Source organism: Onychomys torridus, chromosome 1 (genome assembly GCF_903995425.1).
Source record: "Onychomys torridus chromosome 1, mOncTor1.1, whole genome shotgun sequence".
In the NCBI taxonomy this organism is placed as follows: domain Eukaryota; kingdom Metazoa; phylum Chordata; class Mammalia; order Rodentia; family Cricetidae; genus Onychomys; species Onychomys torridus.
The window spans coordinates 10,557,852-10,575,614 of record NC_050443.1 but is presented as its reverse complement, the minus strand read 5'-3'; the positions used below and the strand labels follow the sequence as shown (position 1 = coordinate 10,575,614).

The 17,763-nt window shown below is 49.5% G+C and overlaps 1 protein-coding gene across 2 annotated transcripts; it reads left to right on the top strand.

Moving 5' to 3' along the window:
• The first annotated feature begins 976 nt into the window (after positions 1-976).
• On the top strand, positions 977-17,753 carry Meiosin (meiosis initiator). 2 transcript variants are annotated; one of them, XM_036182955.1, is made up of 13 exons: positions 977-1,047; positions 4,310-4,400; positions 9,463-9,562; positions 10,699-10,824; positions 11,587-11,823; positions 12,818-12,923; positions 13,606-13,703; positions 14,141-14,296; positions 14,599-14,651; positions 15,365-15,520; positions 15,590-15,825; positions 16,399-16,488; positions 17,295-17,753. In XM_036182955.1, exons 1-13 carry the CDS (start codon positions 977-979, stop codon positions 17,461-17,463), a joined length of 1,689 nt encoding a protein of 562 aa, XP_036038848.1. In that variant the 3' UTR covers positions 17,464-17,753. The 2 variants fall into 2 exon arrangements, with proteins under 2 accessions (XP_036038848.1, XP_036038840.1); XM_036182947.1 differs by having other exon boundaries at positions 9,463-9,574; positions 15,365-15,825.
• The last annotated feature ends 10 nt before the right edge of the window (positions 17,754-17,763 follow it).

Here is a 17,763-nt window from a genome sequence, read left to right as displayed (position 1 = left end):
CAGGATCTCAGTATTAGATTTTCAGGGTTTTGTAGATTCAGAAGCACCTTTGGGGGATTTGGCACTCACTTTGGGATTGATTAATTGATTGATTGATTGATTGGTGGTCTCTTTTTTGTCGGTTTGTTTGTTGTTCTTTGAGAGAGGGTCTCACTATGACTGGCCTGGAACTCAGAGAAATCTGGCTGCCTCTGCTTCTATAATCCTGAGATTAAAGGCATGGACCTCCAAGCCTGGCTCACTTTGAGATTAATTTTTTTAATTGTTTTTTTGTGTGTGAGTGTTATGCCTGCATATATGTATGTGTACCACATACATAGAGTTGCTGGAGTAAGTCAGAAGAAGATGTCAGATCCCCTAGAACTTGAGTTAGAGACAGTTGTGAACCACCATATGGGTATTAGGACTCAAATCCAAGTCCCCTGGAAAAGCAGTCAGTGCTCTTAACCATAAGCCATTTATCCAGCTTTCACTTTGAGATTTTAAAGTCAGTTTCCATCTATTAATATCACCATCTAGCTGGGAGAGGTAGAGCCAGGTGAATCTCTGTGAGTTCAAGTGCAGCCTGTTCTACATAGTGAATTCTAGGACAGCCAGAGAGCTACACAGAGAGATCCCATCTCAACCCCCACCCACCCCTTTCTAGAGGTCTCAAGTCACAGTTTTCAGGCTAGACAGTTTGTATTTCAGCCTTTGGCATCCCATTATTGATGTCTAAATTCTGAGATCAATAGCTGGGAATTTGCTGGTTTTAGTTTTAGATCCAAATTTTAGGAGCTTAAGTTTACCATTTGGAATTTGTGATCCTCTATTTAGTTTAGGGTTTTAATTTAGATTCCTGTGCCCATAGTTATGTCCTATTTTAGGATCTCTGGGTGCTTTAAAGATGCACCATGGAGGTGGGGAAGGGTGTACATTATTTGTCCCATTCATTCTGGAGTCCTAAAGGTCACTAATAATTTGTTTCCCTCTGCAGATGTTGGGTTCCGGCAGATACTTGTGTTTCCCTGATGAGCTCAGAGCTAGTTCTTTGAGTCCTACTGACAGGTAATGCTTCCCCCCTCTCCAGTACAGTCTCAGCCACTCTGACAGAATAGAATAACAACACAATGTTACTAAACACTTACTGTTTCCAGATTGTTTGGTCCTTTGTATCTACTAATCGTTACAACCATCTGACAAAGAAGCAGAGGAAATATCCCTGTCATTTCCCAGAGAGGGTTCTGAGGGGATTTCAGGCTTTGATATTCTTGTTTTTTTCTGTTTGTTTGTTTGTTTGTTTGTTTGTTTTTCCAGTGCTGGGTGTGAACCCAGGACCTTATGGTGTGAGGTGATAAGGAACTTTTAAAAATCACCATACTACATCCACAGCTCCCATTCTGACACTCTTTTCTTTCTTTTTTTAAAATTTTGTGTGTTTTGTCTTGTGCATGCAGTGCCTGTGTAGGCCAGGAGAGGGCACCAGATCTCCCTAGAACTGGCATTACAAAGAGTTGTGAGCCATTTTGTGGGTGCTGGGGTTGCAACCTGGATCCTCTCTAAGAGCCCAAGTGTTCTTAATTGCTGAGCCATCTCTCCAGCCCCTCTAATTCTGAGGTTCTTAAATGCTCTTTCTTCCATTCTTTTATTCACACATTTATACATCCACCCATCAAACATTTACCAATGTTAGGAATCTTTTGGGTGCTGGGGGTGAGAGGGAATACTGAAATGGCCTTCAGGGCCACATGCATAATAGGCAACCCTCTACCTCTGAACTATATATATCCTCAGCTGTAGGAATCTGAAAAGGGGGATTCATATAGCAGATTGAGGGTTGGATTGGACTCCCTGTCCATCCATCCAGTTTGGACAAATTAAAAACAGTTGGGCCAGGCAATAGTGGCGCACGCCTTTAATCCCAGCACTTGGGAGTCAGGGGAAGGTGGATCTCTGTGAGTTCGAGGCCAGCCTGGGCTACAGAGTGAGTTCCAGGAAAGACACAAAGCTACACAGAGGAACCCTGTCTCAAAAAACAAAAAACAACAACAACAACAACAAAAAAAAAAGAGGTGGTGGTGGTGGAGAGATGGCTCAGTGATTAAGAGCACTAACTGTTTTCCAGAGGTCCTGAGTTCAATTCCCAGCAACCACATGGTGGCTCACAACCACCTGTAATGAGATCTGGCGCCCTCTTCTGGCCTGTAGGGAAACATGCAGACAGAGCACTGTATACATAAGAGTCCATCTTGCCCTGTACTGTCTTCCCCTTAATGGATGTTCATTCAACCCTCCTCATTCATTAACATCACAGTTAAGCACCTCCTTTGCTCTGGTCCTCTATGTAGGCATTATACTCAGAAGGAGCACCATGAGGAAAATGAAGAATTGTGTATCCTGCAGCCATTGCTTCCTGGAATCTTAGTCATCCACAGTTTAGGCTCTTGTTTCCCCCTTTCTAGATGAGGGATCTTTATAATAATAAAGACTCTTGGTTGCAGTGGTAGAAACCTAGCTAAAACTAGCTTAGGCATAAAAGGGCATTTGCTGGATCATTTAAACAAAAATTCAGGGGTACCAGGACAGCATGACTGGTCCCAGGCAAGGGTTGAATGGTGTTTCTAGGGCTCTGCTTCCTTAGCTCCATCTTTCTTATCAAGCAGACTCTCCCTAGGGGCGGACATGATGACTCCTAGCTGCTCAGGTCCATACCCTGCCTGCTTGATCACCCCACAGAGCCTCTTTTCAAGACTCACTGAGTAAGTCCTGGTAACTTCTTAGATGGACCTTGGTTCTACACTCCCTTTCAAGGGGAAGATAGGGTCAGCCTCTCTGAAACATGAACAGAGAGTAGAGAAGTTGCCCAGAGGACAACTGAGATGCTATTACCAGGGAAGGGGGACGGGGGTGTTGGTTAAGCAAAAACAGCAATTATCAGCAAGTCATTCAATAATCTATGTGCCCCATTATCTATCATCCTTTACTCCCATCATTCTGAGAAATGATTGTACCCTCTTGTTTCAGTGTTTTTGAGACAAGGTTTAGCTTTATCCTGGGTTGGCCTCAAATTTATAACAGTCCTCCTGAGCACATTCTCAAGTGCTGGGATTACAGGTGCAGACTGTGCAAGGAAACCAACAAATAAGGTCAGGAAGATGGCTCGGTGGACCTACGAAATTGTAGCAGCCTGCTATTACAGCATTCACAACCAAGCAGCACCTCTCCTGTACCTTCCATCAGAGGCAGCCCAAGGATTGTTGTGGTGTGGATAGGGCACAGCCACCTGGGGGGAGCAGGGCACAGGAGCTGGCAACTGAAGGTCCTGAGGAAGGTGTGCGGGGAACTGATAACATTGCAGGTGCTAGAGCACCCAAGGAGTCCTGGAGCAGTGGGGTGGTGAGCAGTGACCTGGGAGAGGAAGTTGGCTCTCCTCGGTAGGGGAGGAGTGGTGCCGCGCATGCTCTATCTGGGTGTCTCATGAATTATGCAGTTGGGGATTAGGCCCTGGAAGTTGCCGCAAGTCAACTCCTTTCATGCCTGTATTGAGTCCTTTAGCAAGCACATGTTGAGTTTTCAGATTACGAGAGCCCAGTGCTTGTGCCAGGGACACGGTGGTGGACTGCAGGGACATTGAGCTCACCCACCAGTCAGTGTGAAAGAGTCAAAGGAAAAACCAGAGTGGCCAGTGGGGCCAGAAAAGGAAGGGTACTGTGAGCCACAGCAGCTTGTAGTGCACACTTCTAATCCCAATATTTGGGAGACTAAAGCAGGGGCCTGCTGAGTTTGAGTCCCTCCTGGGCTACATACCAAGACCTTATCTCAAAACAGCAACAACAACAAAAACCTCGAAATGCTCCTTAGCAATGGCATGACCTTGAGGGTGTGAAACAAGGGGATGACAAAGTCAGATTTGTGTTTCAGAAAAGCTCCTGCTGCCTCAGAAACTATAGATGGAGGAGGCCAGATGGGAGGCTAGGAGTCTTGTGAGGGTGTGAAGATGGCCATTCAAAGATTATGGATTTAACAAAATCAGAGTGGGGGGATGGGTAAGATTGGGGGACCTATTGGTCTAAGGGATAAAGGAAAATGATACATTTTGATCATGTCTGAGATTCTGTCTTGGGTGTCCTAGAATGGGGGTAGAGGACAGCCTTCACATGAGACCGAAGGTTTGGGGGCAGGTGGGAAACCCTTAAAGCTAGATGTGGTGACTCATGCCTGTAATCTTAGCACTTGGGAGGCTGAGGCAGTATGGTCACATCATTTTGTCCCCAAAAGCTACGTTTAATTTTAGATGTTGTAACCAAAATTGGCTTTCATCCCCAAACAGGAAGGATAAGAAGAACCACACAAACAAACTTCGAGAGCTGGCCTTGCTGATCCCTGTGACCATGAACACCAGAAACAAGAAGCACACCAAGGTGTGGGGGCTGAAAGAGAGGAGGCAGGTGGAAGGAAGGGTGTCAGAGCAGGAAGTGGGGGCCTATCAGTGATGGACTTGAAACACGGGTGGTCTTGCTCTGAGCAGGAATTTCTGGGAGTTCATGATCTCACCAGGGATTCTTTAGAAGCCAGTTCCTCACCCAAGGTCAACAAGTGCTGTGCCACCACCAGCTTAGACCCATGGAAGTCTTTCAGGATAAGAGGTGGGGTGGATAGAGCAGGGGCTGGAGACAGCTCAGTCAGCACTTGTTACTCAAGCATGAGAACCTGAGCTCCAGTCCCAGAACCCACAGAAAACCTCGTATAATGAGGTGTCTTGGTGCATGCTTGTATTGGTCAGCCAACCTAGCCTAATCGGCCATTGAGCTCAAGTCACATTGAGAAATCCTGTTTCCAAAAGAAGAAAAGAAAGAAAAAGAAAAAAACCCACAGCAGACAGCCCCTGAGGAACGACAGTGGAATGACATCCGACCTCCACATGTATGTGCACACCAGCACCCACATGAACATGCACATTCACACAGAGGAAGAGGCAAAGGGAACTGGAGTGGAAAAGTAGAGGCAGAGGTCACACAGCAGAGCAGGAGCCCTCCAGCCTCACAGCTGCTGCCTGAGACTCCTCATTCTTTCTCAGCTGCAGGTTTTCAGTTGTTAAAAGAAGGAAAGAGTAAGCCAGGCCTGGTGGCCCATGCTTTTAATCCCAGCACTCAGGAGGCAGAGTTAAGGCCAACTTGGGCTACAAAGTGACATCTAGACAGAGAACCTGTCTTGAAAAACAGACAAAAAACAAAAACAGGTTGGGCAGTGGTGGTTCAAGCCTTTAATCCCAGCACTTGGGAGGCAGAGGCAGGCGGATCTCTGTGAGTTCAAGGCCAGCCTGGTCTCCGAAGTGAGTTCCAGGAAAGGCGCAAAACTACACAGAGAAACCCTGTTTTGAAAAACAAAAACAAAAACAAAAAAAGGGGGGGGGGATGATAACTTCTGTTCCTAAGCAATATTGCAAAACAAAAATAATGTCCTGGCCTGTAGTTTAGCAGCAGAGCTCTTGCCTGTCAAATGCAAGGTTCTAGATGAAATATCTTTGGGGGTGGAGGTGAGGTGCAGAAGGAAGACAAAAAGTATGGCCTAGTTGTACATGCCTTTTATTCTAGCTCCTGGGAGGCTGAGGCAGGAAAACTGCAAGTTCAAGCTCTGTCTGGACTACATAGTGAGTTCACAACAGCATGGGTAGATGGGTAGCTTACTGAGACTTTTTTTTTTTTTAAAGATTTATTTATTTATTATGTATACAGCATGTATGCCTGCAGGCCAGAAGAGGGCACCAGATCTCATTACAGATGGTTGTGAGCCACCGTGTGGGTGCTGGGAATTGAACTCAGAAGAGCAGTCAGTGCTCTTAACCTCTGAGCCATCTCTCCAGCCCCAGCTTACTGAGACTTTATTTCAAATTACAATTTAAACAGAGGACTGGAGATGGTAGTTCAGTGGTAGAGCCTTGGACACACAGGCCCTGAGTTCAGAGAGAGAGACTTGGGGGAATGCATTATCTTTTCCTTTGGCAACTTGCAAAGGCCTCACACTCCTTGCAAGCAATCAACAAAGTCTCTTCAGGGTCCTCTGTTCTCATATGATTTCTCCACCTTTGACCCTCCTGCCTCCCTCTTACAAAGATCCTCATGACTGTACTGGACTCATATGGGTAATCTCAAGTAATCTCTCCATCTCCAGATTCTTAACTCAGTGACATCTGTAAATTCCCCTTGCCCTATAAGGCAACCTAATCACAGGCAAAGGACTAGGATGTGGCCACCTTTGGGTCTGGGATGCGACTACCGGGGAATTTTTCTATGTCCTCAAGCATTTGCATATTTGGTGTTATAGGTACTGTCACAGGTTTCTGGGAAGCCAGGGAAGAGACGGACACAGTTCTTGCCCTCAAGGAATGAGTCTAGCATTTTATAACTGACGAAATGTCCACCTCCTTAGGAATTTTCTCTAATGCTGTCTACTTTTTTTTCTTTTCTTTTTTTTTTTTTTTTAAAGGATAGTAACTGCTTTTTTTTTTTTTTTTTTAAAAGATTTATTTATTATGTATACAGTGTCCTGTCTGCACATATTCCTGCAGGCCAGAAGAGGGCACCAGATCTCATTACTGATGGTTGTGAGCCACCATGTGGTTGCTGGGAATTGAACTCAGGACCTCTGGAAGAGCAAGCAGTGCTCTTAACCTCTGAGCCATCTCTCCAGCCCATCTCTACTTTTCTTAATCTTTAAATTAATTTAAAAAAAATTTTTATGTGTATGGGTGTTTTCCCTACATGTGTGACTAACAGAAGAGGGGGTTAGATACCCTGAGGTGGTTGTGAGACAACCCTGGGTGCTTGGAATAGAACCTGGGTCCTCCAGAGGATGAGCTAGAGCTCTTATCTGATGACTTACCCCCCCCCCTTTTTTTTTTTTGAGCTGAGGATTGAACCCAGGGCCTTGCGTTTGCTACGCAAGTGCTCTACCACTGAGCTCAATCCCCAACCAGGACTTAACTCTCTTGATCTAGCTCCTCACCTCTTTTTTTAGGTAATAGGAGGCTTCATACATGCTTTGCAAAGATTCTGCTACCAAGCCATACCCCAACCCTCTATTTAAATAATTAATGTATTTGTGGTACCAAACATTGAACCCAGGGCCTTGTGCATACTAGATAAATACTCTTCACTGAACTATACTTATTCCTGAGACAAGGTCTCACTAAGCTGCCAGGCTGACCTTGAACTCACTCTGTAGTCTTGGCTGGCCTAAACTTGGAATCCCATGCCTCTACCCTCTGAGTGGCTAGGAATATGGGCCTGTATCATCAGGCCTGGGTTCCTTCTACCTCTATTTTGTTTGTTTGTTTTTTTGTTTTTTGGTGTTTGAAGATGGGGTTTTTCTGTGTAGCCTTGGCTGACCTAGAACTTGCTCTGTAGACAGGCTGGCCACAAACTTGCCTCTGCCTCCTGAGTGCTGGGATTAAAGGCGTGCGCCACCACTCCTGGCCTACTTCTTTATGTTAAAAAAAATTCTTACTGTGTGTATGAGAGAAGGGGGGCACACATGTCTTGGCACATTTATAGAGGTCAGAGGACAAATTTCAGGTCAGTTCTCCCCTCTACGGTGGGGTCTGGGGATGGAGCTCAGGTTCTCAGGCCTGTGCAGCAAGTACTTTGACCCTCTGAGTTGTTGGTTACCCTCACCAGCCCATTCAGCTGACTTCTCTACCACATACCCTCTCCTGTGCTCTGGACCCCTCGCCCCTCCACACTCTTTGGGTTCCCTCCTGGCCCCCTGGCCCACATACACTCTGCTTTCCAGTCAGTGTGCAGGCTCTGGGGTCAGTCCATCTTACTGCATGTGAAGGTCAGAAGAGGGTGTTAGATCACCTGGAATAAGAGTTATGTGAGCCCCCATGTCAGTGCTGGGAACCAAACCCAGGTCCTCTGCAAGGGCAGCAAATGCTCTTAACTGCTGAACCAGCTCTCCAGCCCCTGAACATGCTCACTCTTTGGTTTAAGAAATTCATGAAGAAGGCTGGGCATAGTGGTGTGCACCTTTAATCCCAGTATTCAAAGATAGAGGCAGGTGGATCACTGTGAGTTCAAGGCTAACCTGGTCTACAGAGACAGCCAGAGTTACATAGTGAGACCCTGTTTAAAAGCAAAACAGAACAACACAACAACCAAAGTTTGGTTTTTTTTTTTTGTTTGTTTGTTTGTTTGTTTGTTTGTTTTAAAGGAAGAAATTCTTGAAGGAACAGATTGTCCAGAAATACCCAGGGGTGGGGGAAGGAAGGAGAGAGAGACAAGTGGGGGGGCAGGGAGAGAGGATGAGAATGAGTGAGAATACATCATTCTAAAGTGCCCCAGTTATTCAGTCACTCAGTGTTCAACAAGTGTTTGGGGAGTTTTTTGTTTTTTGGTTTTTCGAGACAGGGTCCCTCTGTGTAGCTTTGCACCTTTCCTGGATCTCACTCTGTAGACCAGGCTGGCCTCGAAGGGTGGCGGGAGATGGTCTTTTTCTTGTCTCTTTCTATGGGGTCTTGCTATGTAATCTGTATTGTCCTGGAATTTGCAGTCCTCCTGTCTCAGCTTCCTGAGCACTGGGATTACAGGCGTGTTCTAGCATGTCTGGCTGATAATTTGGAATGATTTTTGTATTGTTTTTTAGTTTTGTGTTTCCTGTAGCAGCTCAGGAGGTATTTAGTGGCAGTGCCCACTGGCCAGAATCACCCTGATGGGTGCTGTGAGAAATCTCCTTCTTTAAAAGCTTCTGCCTGAGCCACCTCAGCACTCTCTGCCTTTGGAATATGGAAATAAGTTAGCTAAGGTCTTGCCTCAGCTAGCTCAAGGTCAAAGGGAGAGAAGAACATAGCAACAGATAACAGAAAGCAGTGTGGCTGAAGTGGAGGTCGAAAGAAGTCCAGGCTGTTACAGGGTGCTGGGAGGTGGGAAGCTGACCCAGACTGGGCCAGATGGTCAGAAGAGAAGGGACCAGGCTGAAGTTCAGAGGAGGAGCAGACAGGTGAGGGGGCCTGATGGGGAGAAAAGGAGGGCCAGGCAGGGAAGTAAATATAAGCAAAGGACCTGGTGCCAGAAGCTGAGCAGTATATGCTAATGGCTGGAACCAAGAGGCAGACTGCCCTGGTCAGCTTCCAGCTCTGCTCCTTAGTTTTCCAAACCTGATTAGTGTTCAGCCTCAGTCTTCAGCTGGCTCTCTAGGAAAGGCTGGGGCCTATACAGCAGAGTAGGTGAAGCTCTGCCTCTAGCCTCTATGCCCCCAGCCTCTTCTTCCTGTGTGGTATTGTGTGGAGGGTAAGGTGTGAGGCACTTCCTGTCTCTGTTACCCGGGAGTCTCAAATGTCTTGGGCCCTGACCCTTATACAAGTCAGGGTCTTACAGAATGTATCCTAGGCTGGCTTCCAACTCATAATCCTGCTACCTTTGCCTCTTGTGGAGCCAAGAGAACAGGTGAGCAGTGTGCCCCACTCTCCACCCTGTCTCTGTGCAGAAGGAGATCCTGCTACGTGTCCTGCACTACATCCAGTACCTCCAGAGAAGCATTGATGTGGCCAAGGCTTTGCTCAAGCTCCACAACAACAGTAACAGAGGTGGATTTGTGGGTAAGCAGTTCCACCTCCAATGCCTCTACACCACACGTTTTCCTGGCCATCAGGGAAACCAATTGGCCACCTTCCCTGTTCTGGGAAGGTGACTATATCAGAGAGGTAAGCACGGTGCTATAGGAGAGCCAGATGTGATGGCTCACACCTGTTACTCCAGCAGCCAGCAGCCAGCCTAGGCTACACAGTGAGTTCCAGCCCAGCCTAACTAACCTACAGAGCAAGACCCAGTCTTAAAGAAACAAAGCAAAACATGAACACTGTGTTTTGGAGTTTGGAGGAGGAAGCCTAATAGCTTGGCCTTCAAGGACAATACAAGGGAACCCTGCCAAGCTGCAGAACCACTCTGACCAAGAGCATGTGGGTGTGAGGAAACGTAGAATGTTTAGGGACAGGCAGCAGATGTGACTGGAGGAGATACGGCACTGAGTGGGTTGATGCATGCCCTTTTCCCAGCCAAATCCTGATTTAGACTACTGTGATCATAGCCTCTCTGGGATTCAGTCCTGCACTCTATAAATTGGGAACCAATCAGCACTTCCCTCCTGTGTGTGTGATGGGAATCAAATGTGTTAATACAAAGAAGCAACGTGGTGACTACAGCACACAGCTCTCCAGCACCATACAGTGGCTGGTGTGAAACATTCAGGCAGGAAGAAGAAGCTAGGGACACAGAGGCTAGAGCAAGGGGATGAGGTCTGTAGGGCAGAGCGGAGGGGTAGAGATGAGAAGTATAAGATTGAACCAGAGAACATCCTGCTCGGATTAATTTGCTTTTGTTTTTCTTTTCTTTCTTTCTTTCTTTCCTTTTTTGGGGGGAGGTTGATGATGTTTTGTTTATTTGTTTTTGAGACAGAGTCTTGTTATATAGCCCAGACTGGCCTCAAACTTGCAATAACCCTTCTGCCTCAGCTTCATATGTGCTGGGATGACACACTTATGTTCCTATGCCTTCCTGCCCTGTCCTATGACCTCTTGGCTATGCCACCATAGACCTCAGTTTTTTTTGTTTGTAAAGTCTTCCTGAAAACCTTCCCACTTTCCAGGGTTGGAAAGCCTTGTCTGGGAGGAGAAGGATGTGCAGGATAGAATGGGCTCTGATGTGCCCCCTTCTCCACTCCCAGGGCTGGGTCGGAACCCATCTGCTGGCCCAACCCGGCAGAGAAGCTCCACCCCCTCCAGCTCTCAGAAGTCACACCTTTGGGGAACCTGCTCGAGACCTCAAAAGAAGAAGTTCACCCGAGTGTCAGGTACATGTGGTCTCTGGAGGCAGGACAGGGGGCTGATGTCCTGTAGGGACACACTGGGTGAGGCCCTGTCAGGCTATGCCTGAGGCCACTCCTAGACCTTCCAGTGGGGTGCTGAGGCCTAGGGTGGCATGCTCTCCTCTGGGCCTTCATTTCTTCCTCATTGGGACAGGCACCAGTCCAGGCCCTTTCAAGGTTATAGAAAAGCCTGAGCAGACACTGCCAAGCAGTGCTTAATAGCAGAAGCACTGTCAAGGCCCAAGGAGGATGCTGCTGTCACCATTTATTGTCCTTGAGGTAGGGCACAGGGGAGGCGGGATGAAGGTCCAAGTGTAGTGGCCAAGCGTCCTGGCTCTAGCCCAGCCTCACCACACCCTCAATTCCCTTAAAGGACCTCAATGTCAAAGCCTGTGAAATGGGACTCTGATCACTAGTTTCTAGTCATGGCTGCACATTGGAATTACTTTAGGTGCTTAGAAACTTCCTAAGTGTGTACCATATACATAGAAAGCTAGCATCATTGGCCTGGTGTGGAATGTTACACCAACTGTGCATCATACTGTTAGAGCTCAGAGTTATGCAGACCAAGTTGGCTCAGTGAGCTCTGCTTGAGGAGCTGGGCATACCTGGGGTGCTGGTGAGTGGCCAGGCCAGGCAATGCTCTGGAATGTGACAGCCCAGAGCAGAAGAGTTCCTTCCCTGAGCCAATTTCTAAGGATCCCAGTGACCCCACCAAGGCCCCTGACTCTGTCTCTGTTCTCTCAGAGCGCCCAACCTGGCCCCAGAAGCCTCGCCACTCTCTGGCTCTGGACCAGTCTGAAAATCTGGTCACTGCACACCCAGGTCAGAAGGAAGAAAACGGGGAAGGTGCCACTTACCCAAGAGATCTCAGCCCTGGCACCCACCCTACAACTGCACCGTCCCTGCTGGAAGGTGATGGAGGAGGGGCCCAGCTGGTGTTCCTGGACATGGCTCAGAACATTGTTGACCATGACATCACAAGTTGGTGCCTTTCCTCAGTGGGAACTTACTGTTTTATTTGCATGCGCTCCTTCTCCCACCCCCCCTGTGTGTGTACATGTATGTGTGTATTTGTGAGCTCTTTCACAGATTTTGCCTTGGACAGTCCTAGCAACAAGGCATACATCACTGAATGGGATGACACTGCCTCTCTTACCAAGGGGCTTTCACCCACAGCTCTCCTTTCTTGTGTAGGGCTCTGTAAGGGAGGGACAAGATCAGGGGCACCCTTGTGTGTAAGCTTCACGTCTCAAATCTGGTGATGGAGGAGCATATGCCTACTGGGCTTCTCTGAAGAAGCCAGACAGTCCCTTGGCCCTGTCACTGTACCAGAGAAGAGAAGGGGTGGAAATACTTTAAAAGGACAGAAAAGCAGACAGGAATGCAAGCCTTGGCCTGGCACTAGCCCTGAGGCCGCAGAGTGCCCAATTCTCCATCAGCCTCCCCTATTGTTAATGTACCTCCTCTAGGTCAGGCCATAACTTGTTGGTGCTTGTGACACAGTAGTGACCAAATTCTCAGTCCAGTGACAGAATTCCCCACATTTCCCGGGCCACCCAGACTTGCTGGATGCTAGAATGCCCTGGTCCCAGAGGAGGCATCATCTCCTGCTAGCTATATGCCTTGGGCTAGACATGCCATTCACATGGATAGCAGTGACTGGGCTAACCCATTGGTCTAATGCATTGTACTTCAGTACAAAGACTTACAGGGATAGGGCAGGGCCAGCCACACTTGTGTGCCATCACTGTTGTCATGGCATTGTGATTCCATGTTAGGGATTTGATCTTCAGTGCAGCTTCTGACAGAGGTGTGAGTCAGTGTTTTGGTGACTTGGGTACCACAGACTAAGGTTCTGGTTTGGGTATGGGAGGAGGAAGGCTGGTGGCAGAGTCTGGTCCCTCTCCTTCCCCCTGTCTTGGGGCCCTGGAATCTGGCCCATATACAGTCATAATCATCTTATTCTGATTCCTAGGTGATCATGGTGCAGGGACCCAGGATGGTGAGCCTGACACTGACATCAAGGCACAGAGCAGGGTTCAGAGGTCCTATTTCCTCACCAGGACACAGCCCTGTCTCAGGTAATGAAACCCCAGGGTGTCAGTGGCTGGGGCTGAGGTATCTGTGGAGTGTGATAAATGACTTTGCATTCTCTGCCAGAGCTCCCTGAATGGCACCCTGGGCCCAGCTGCGTGCTGGCTGATGCCGGCTCCCATGAAGGTCTGGATTGTCACCCGCTGATCTTCCTTGCCTCTCTCCCTCTCCCAACCTGTTCTCATCCATTGAGTGCTTCTCTACTACAGACCTTGACTATATCAGTGGGTCTGCCCCAAGGTAGAGTCCAAACCTCTTCCTTGGCATTGGAGAATGTGACCTGTCTCACCATGTCAGCCCTCTTGCCTTTACTTCCACTGAACAGCACAAACGTTCTCCAGTTCCCACACTACCTGCTCTGAGCTTGCTGTGCTGGTCCCTCTACTTGGAGCATCTGCCTCTCTGATTTACCAGGGAAACCACCCTCTCCTCCCTGTGTGCACTCTGGTCTTCCCTGGAACCCTCCCGCCATGGCGTCCCCAAATGGGTTGTCAGCATCCCATTTTTCCTCACAAGACTTTGAAGCACCCTGAGGGTAGAAGCCCCAGCTGATTAATTTCCCTGGGATTGCCTAGAGTTGGGATTGCATAGAGTTGGCCATGTGAGCTCTACAGGTCACAGCTGAGTTCAGCCCAGGGCTCTGGGTCTTCCTGATTCCAACTCTCACAGGCAGAAGTTATTCTTTTGCACTTCCAGTGAGGCAGACAAAGAAGCCCCAGACACTGACCCCTGGCTTCCTGCGTGGACCTCAGAGGACAGCCCGAACGGTGATTACAACTCCTCTTCTTGTAGGCTCTGAGCCTCCTAAACCTTCCTCTCCAGAGGGTTCCTATGGCAGAGAAAAGCAGGGAGAAGGTTGGGGGTCTGCTAAGCACAGGGATGGCAAACATACCATCTGTCATCACTCTGCTCCTGGTTGCTGTGCCAGACATTGCTAATCAATCCCTATTTTCATAAGCCAGCCACTATAGAGCCTTTTAAACACAGAGCTATGGCTCACTGCAGTCAGTCCGCTGGCTCTGGCACACTGTAACGATGACTTTTCCTTTTTTGATGATGTATTGCCAGGCAATGTGCCTCTTAATTTCCTATACCACCACGACTCTGAATGGCAGTCTCCTTTCCCAATGTCTGACACTATCCCTTCAAAGACTGCTGCTGCACTGGCGGTTGACCACAGTCCTAAGTACCATGATCTTTTCAGGGAGCCCACTGGCCTCGGGGTCTTCCCAGATCAATACCTGGCATGTGACGAACTACCTGAGTGAGATCTTAGGACTCAGCTCTTCCCTCTTCAGCTCCCCAAGCAAAATCCTGCCGGATCATGTCCTGGAGGATGGAACCTACTTTCTGACTGAAGGTGGGCTGCCAGAGTGGAAGCTTTATTCATTCATAAGACATGGGGACATGTACTGGGCCTTAGCTGGGCCCAGTGGATGTCCAGAGGGTCTTGAGGGGCCCATAGTTCCTCCCAACATGGGAGCCACTAGGCCATGTAGTGGAGGGGAGGCTCCAAAAAGTTACCACACTCAGAGTTGGCCTGTGAGTGAGACTGGGACATGGGCTAGGAAATCCCAAAGGGGAGAAAACCAGGGGAGGGACCTAGGCTAGCCAGGGCTGCTGTGAGAAAGGTGCCTAGTCCTGCCAGTGCTCTGCTCACAGGTCTCTTGGAGTCTTCAGCTGCTGCCTGTGAACTGGAGGGTCCCCAAGAGAAGGTAAGCTCTAGCTTCCTGGCTTGACTCCCTCACTGAGCATCCCACATCTCCATCCTTCCCAGTTACCAGGTCTGTCCTCAGCGAGACCCGCCTTTGAGCTTACTACTGCCCAAGAGGGCCTGGGAAAGGCCTGCCTGCCTAAGACCATAGCTACCCCCAAGCAGGGTGGGGACAGGCACTTCTTTTACCTTCAGTGCTTTACTACTCATGGAGGGCCGCAGTGCTTAGTGTGTGCATGTTTAAGGTGACCCTGTGTTTGACACGCCTCAGATTCAATCTTCCTGCCGCAGCCTTCAGAGAGCTTGGATTACAGGAGTGTACCAATTTATCTGGCCAAATCAGTCTCAATTCCCCGAGCATGGAGTGTACTCCAGTGGGTGGTCACATCACGTGGTACCTGGACTTATGAAGAAAGACTCCATTGTGGCATCAGGTTTTGTCTTTGCCTCCAGCCCAGCCACAGGAGGGAGTAGGAGGCAGGGGAACTCACCAGCAGAACTGGTGCTGAGGCCGCTTGGCGGGGAGGGCACCTGTGTCCTCCGCCTGAGACACGCCGTGTCCCTGCTCTAGTCCATTTCCTCACCTGCTTGCGACCTTTGCGTCAAGGTTCCTGAGTTTCCAGGGGTGTGGAGACAGGCAAGGTGTCTAACCCGTGCTGTTTCTGATGCCCTGCATATCCTGTAGTCAGTGAGTGTCTTCCTCATCTGGTCCAGGACACGCCCTCTGAGGGCCCCACAGGCCGTCCTAACCTCGAGTCCTCAGTCTCACTGGACCACTGCTACCTATCGCTGAGTGAGAACGTCAAGGTGCAGTCCAGCTGCAGCTCCAGTTCAGAGTCCACAGACACTGAGTCCCTGTGGGGACAGGAGGTGAGTGGGGTGGCCATCTACCCAGGGAGGATGAGGGTCTTCTCCCTTGCTCAGTCTTTTGTCCTGCAGCAGGCCAACCGTGAGGGCTTGCAGACCCCCAGTGATGAGGACAGAGACTACACATGGACTCCTACCCAACAGTCTTCTGGCCTGCTGGTAGCTGGCAAGAAAACCAAGAAGGTCCAGGCAAGCCAGGGCCCTGTGAAGCCCAAGGACAGCAGAAAAGCCTGCCCTGGCCAGGTGAAGAAAAAGTGTGTTAACGGCTTCATCATGTTCTGCAGGATGAACCGGAAGCAGTACATCCGGTGGGTGAGGGCACCTGGGTTTTTACAGGTATAAAAAGGTTACCGTCCCCATGTGCACCCCCCAGACCATGAGGCCCCACTGCTGTACCTTCCCACCCTGTGCAGCAGACCCAATCTCAAACTTGAGACATCAGAGAAAAGGAAATTAATTGGCTTCTGTCACCATCAAGAAAACTGCCTCCAGGAGGGGGTGGTTCTGGGCTGAAGCAGTCCTGTCCCTTTCTCCTGAGCTGTCCTCTCCAGCATATGGGGCTGCAGTGGCGGCAGGTTGTCCTCAGGAGGTGCAGGCTCAGTCCTGCCAGATGTCCTGGAAGTCTCATCTCTAAATGCCCTTGGGGTTGACATAGGGGCCAGCCCTGGACCTGTCACTGTTGGCTGAGCTTCGCAGGGAGGACGGGTTTAGGGTGGGGGAGCCTGTGAAGTGGGGGCTACAGGTCATTTATACTTTGGGGGACACTGTGTCTCCTTGCATCTTGCTCTAGAGGGTGTAATGGGGCACTGGGAAGCTGGTGGGAGAGGAAAGTTGGCCAAGGACCATGGTGTGATCATTGTAACCTCTGCCTTCCTGCCCAGAGCCTGTCCTGGGACTGCATCCACAGCTGCCACCAAGGAGCTGGCTCAGCTGTGGCGAAGAATGACCCTTGAGGAAAGGAGACCATACTGGTGAGAAGTACCTTCCAGAGGGTGGGGGGAACCATGGGCCCGACCTGTGACTCTCATCCCTCACTCAGAGCCTCGTGGCTTTACTAACAGGTTGGGGCTTTGCTGGGCTGAGGACATGTGAAACACATATTTCTTTTCTTTGTATTATGTATGGTGCATGCACACGTGTGTGTGGTATGTGCACACATGCACATGCATGCAGAGGCCAGAACAGAACATCAGGTATCTTTCTCTTGCTTTTGCCTTGTTGCCTTGAGGCAAGGCCTCCCACCAAATGGGGAACTGGCCTTTACAGCCAGGATGCTGGACAGCAAGCTTGTGGGATATGCCTGCCTCTGTTCCTGGGGCTTTGACACAGGCACACACAGCCAGGCGCAGCTCCTTATGTGGATACTGGTGACTCAGAGCAACTGCTTATTCACTGAGTATCTCCCTGGCTCCTGGGTCACAAGTTTTATGACTTGGGAGGTGACAGGTAGAGTGTCACCTTTGCTGGGTCTTGGACCTGCTGCCTCCATTTCTGCTTTGCCACATAGAGCACCTCAGTTATTTCCCGTCACTTGGCCTCTTCTCTCCTATTAGTCATCCTTCCTCAACTCTGTCCCTCCACCAACTTCAACTCTCATGTCTGTGAAGAGCATCCAGCAGGGTTCAATTTAGATATCCGAACCAGGAGCCCCAAAGAGAGATGGGAGGCCCCATGGAATCAGAGAGTTCTGGCTCCTTGAAGCCCAGGTTTGGTCAGTGGCAGAGATCTAGTGGGGGAACCTAGGGGCCGAGAGTGAGGAACCTCCATCTGTCCCCAGCACCAAGGCACGCAGGTTCAGCCGCCAACACAACCGCATTGTGAAGCAGGAGAGCTCCAGCAGTGAGGACGAGGATGGGGAGACCCCTAAGCCCTTCTACCAGCTGCTGGCTGAGAAGGCCCAAGTGTGTTTGGGCCTGGCTTCACTGCTCTCCCTTCATGGCCAGTAAGAGGGCAGCCCCTGCTGGGTCTGCCATCTGCTTAGCTCCCAGGTCCCCCAATGTTTGTTCCCTCTGGGCCTCAGCAGCCACTGCTAAGGATCCCCTGGCCAGTCCCCAACTCCAGGCACCAGAGAAGTATATTTATTGGCCCAAGGCTCTGTGCTCTGCCTTGTATACAGCCCTTCCCACCTATTCTTACAGGATGGGTGCCCCAGATGAAATGCAGAGCTCCCCTCTGCTTCCAGAATCGTATATTTCAGCCATTTGTTTTCAATGCATCCTTCCTTGCTCTATGTATGGACTGTTAAT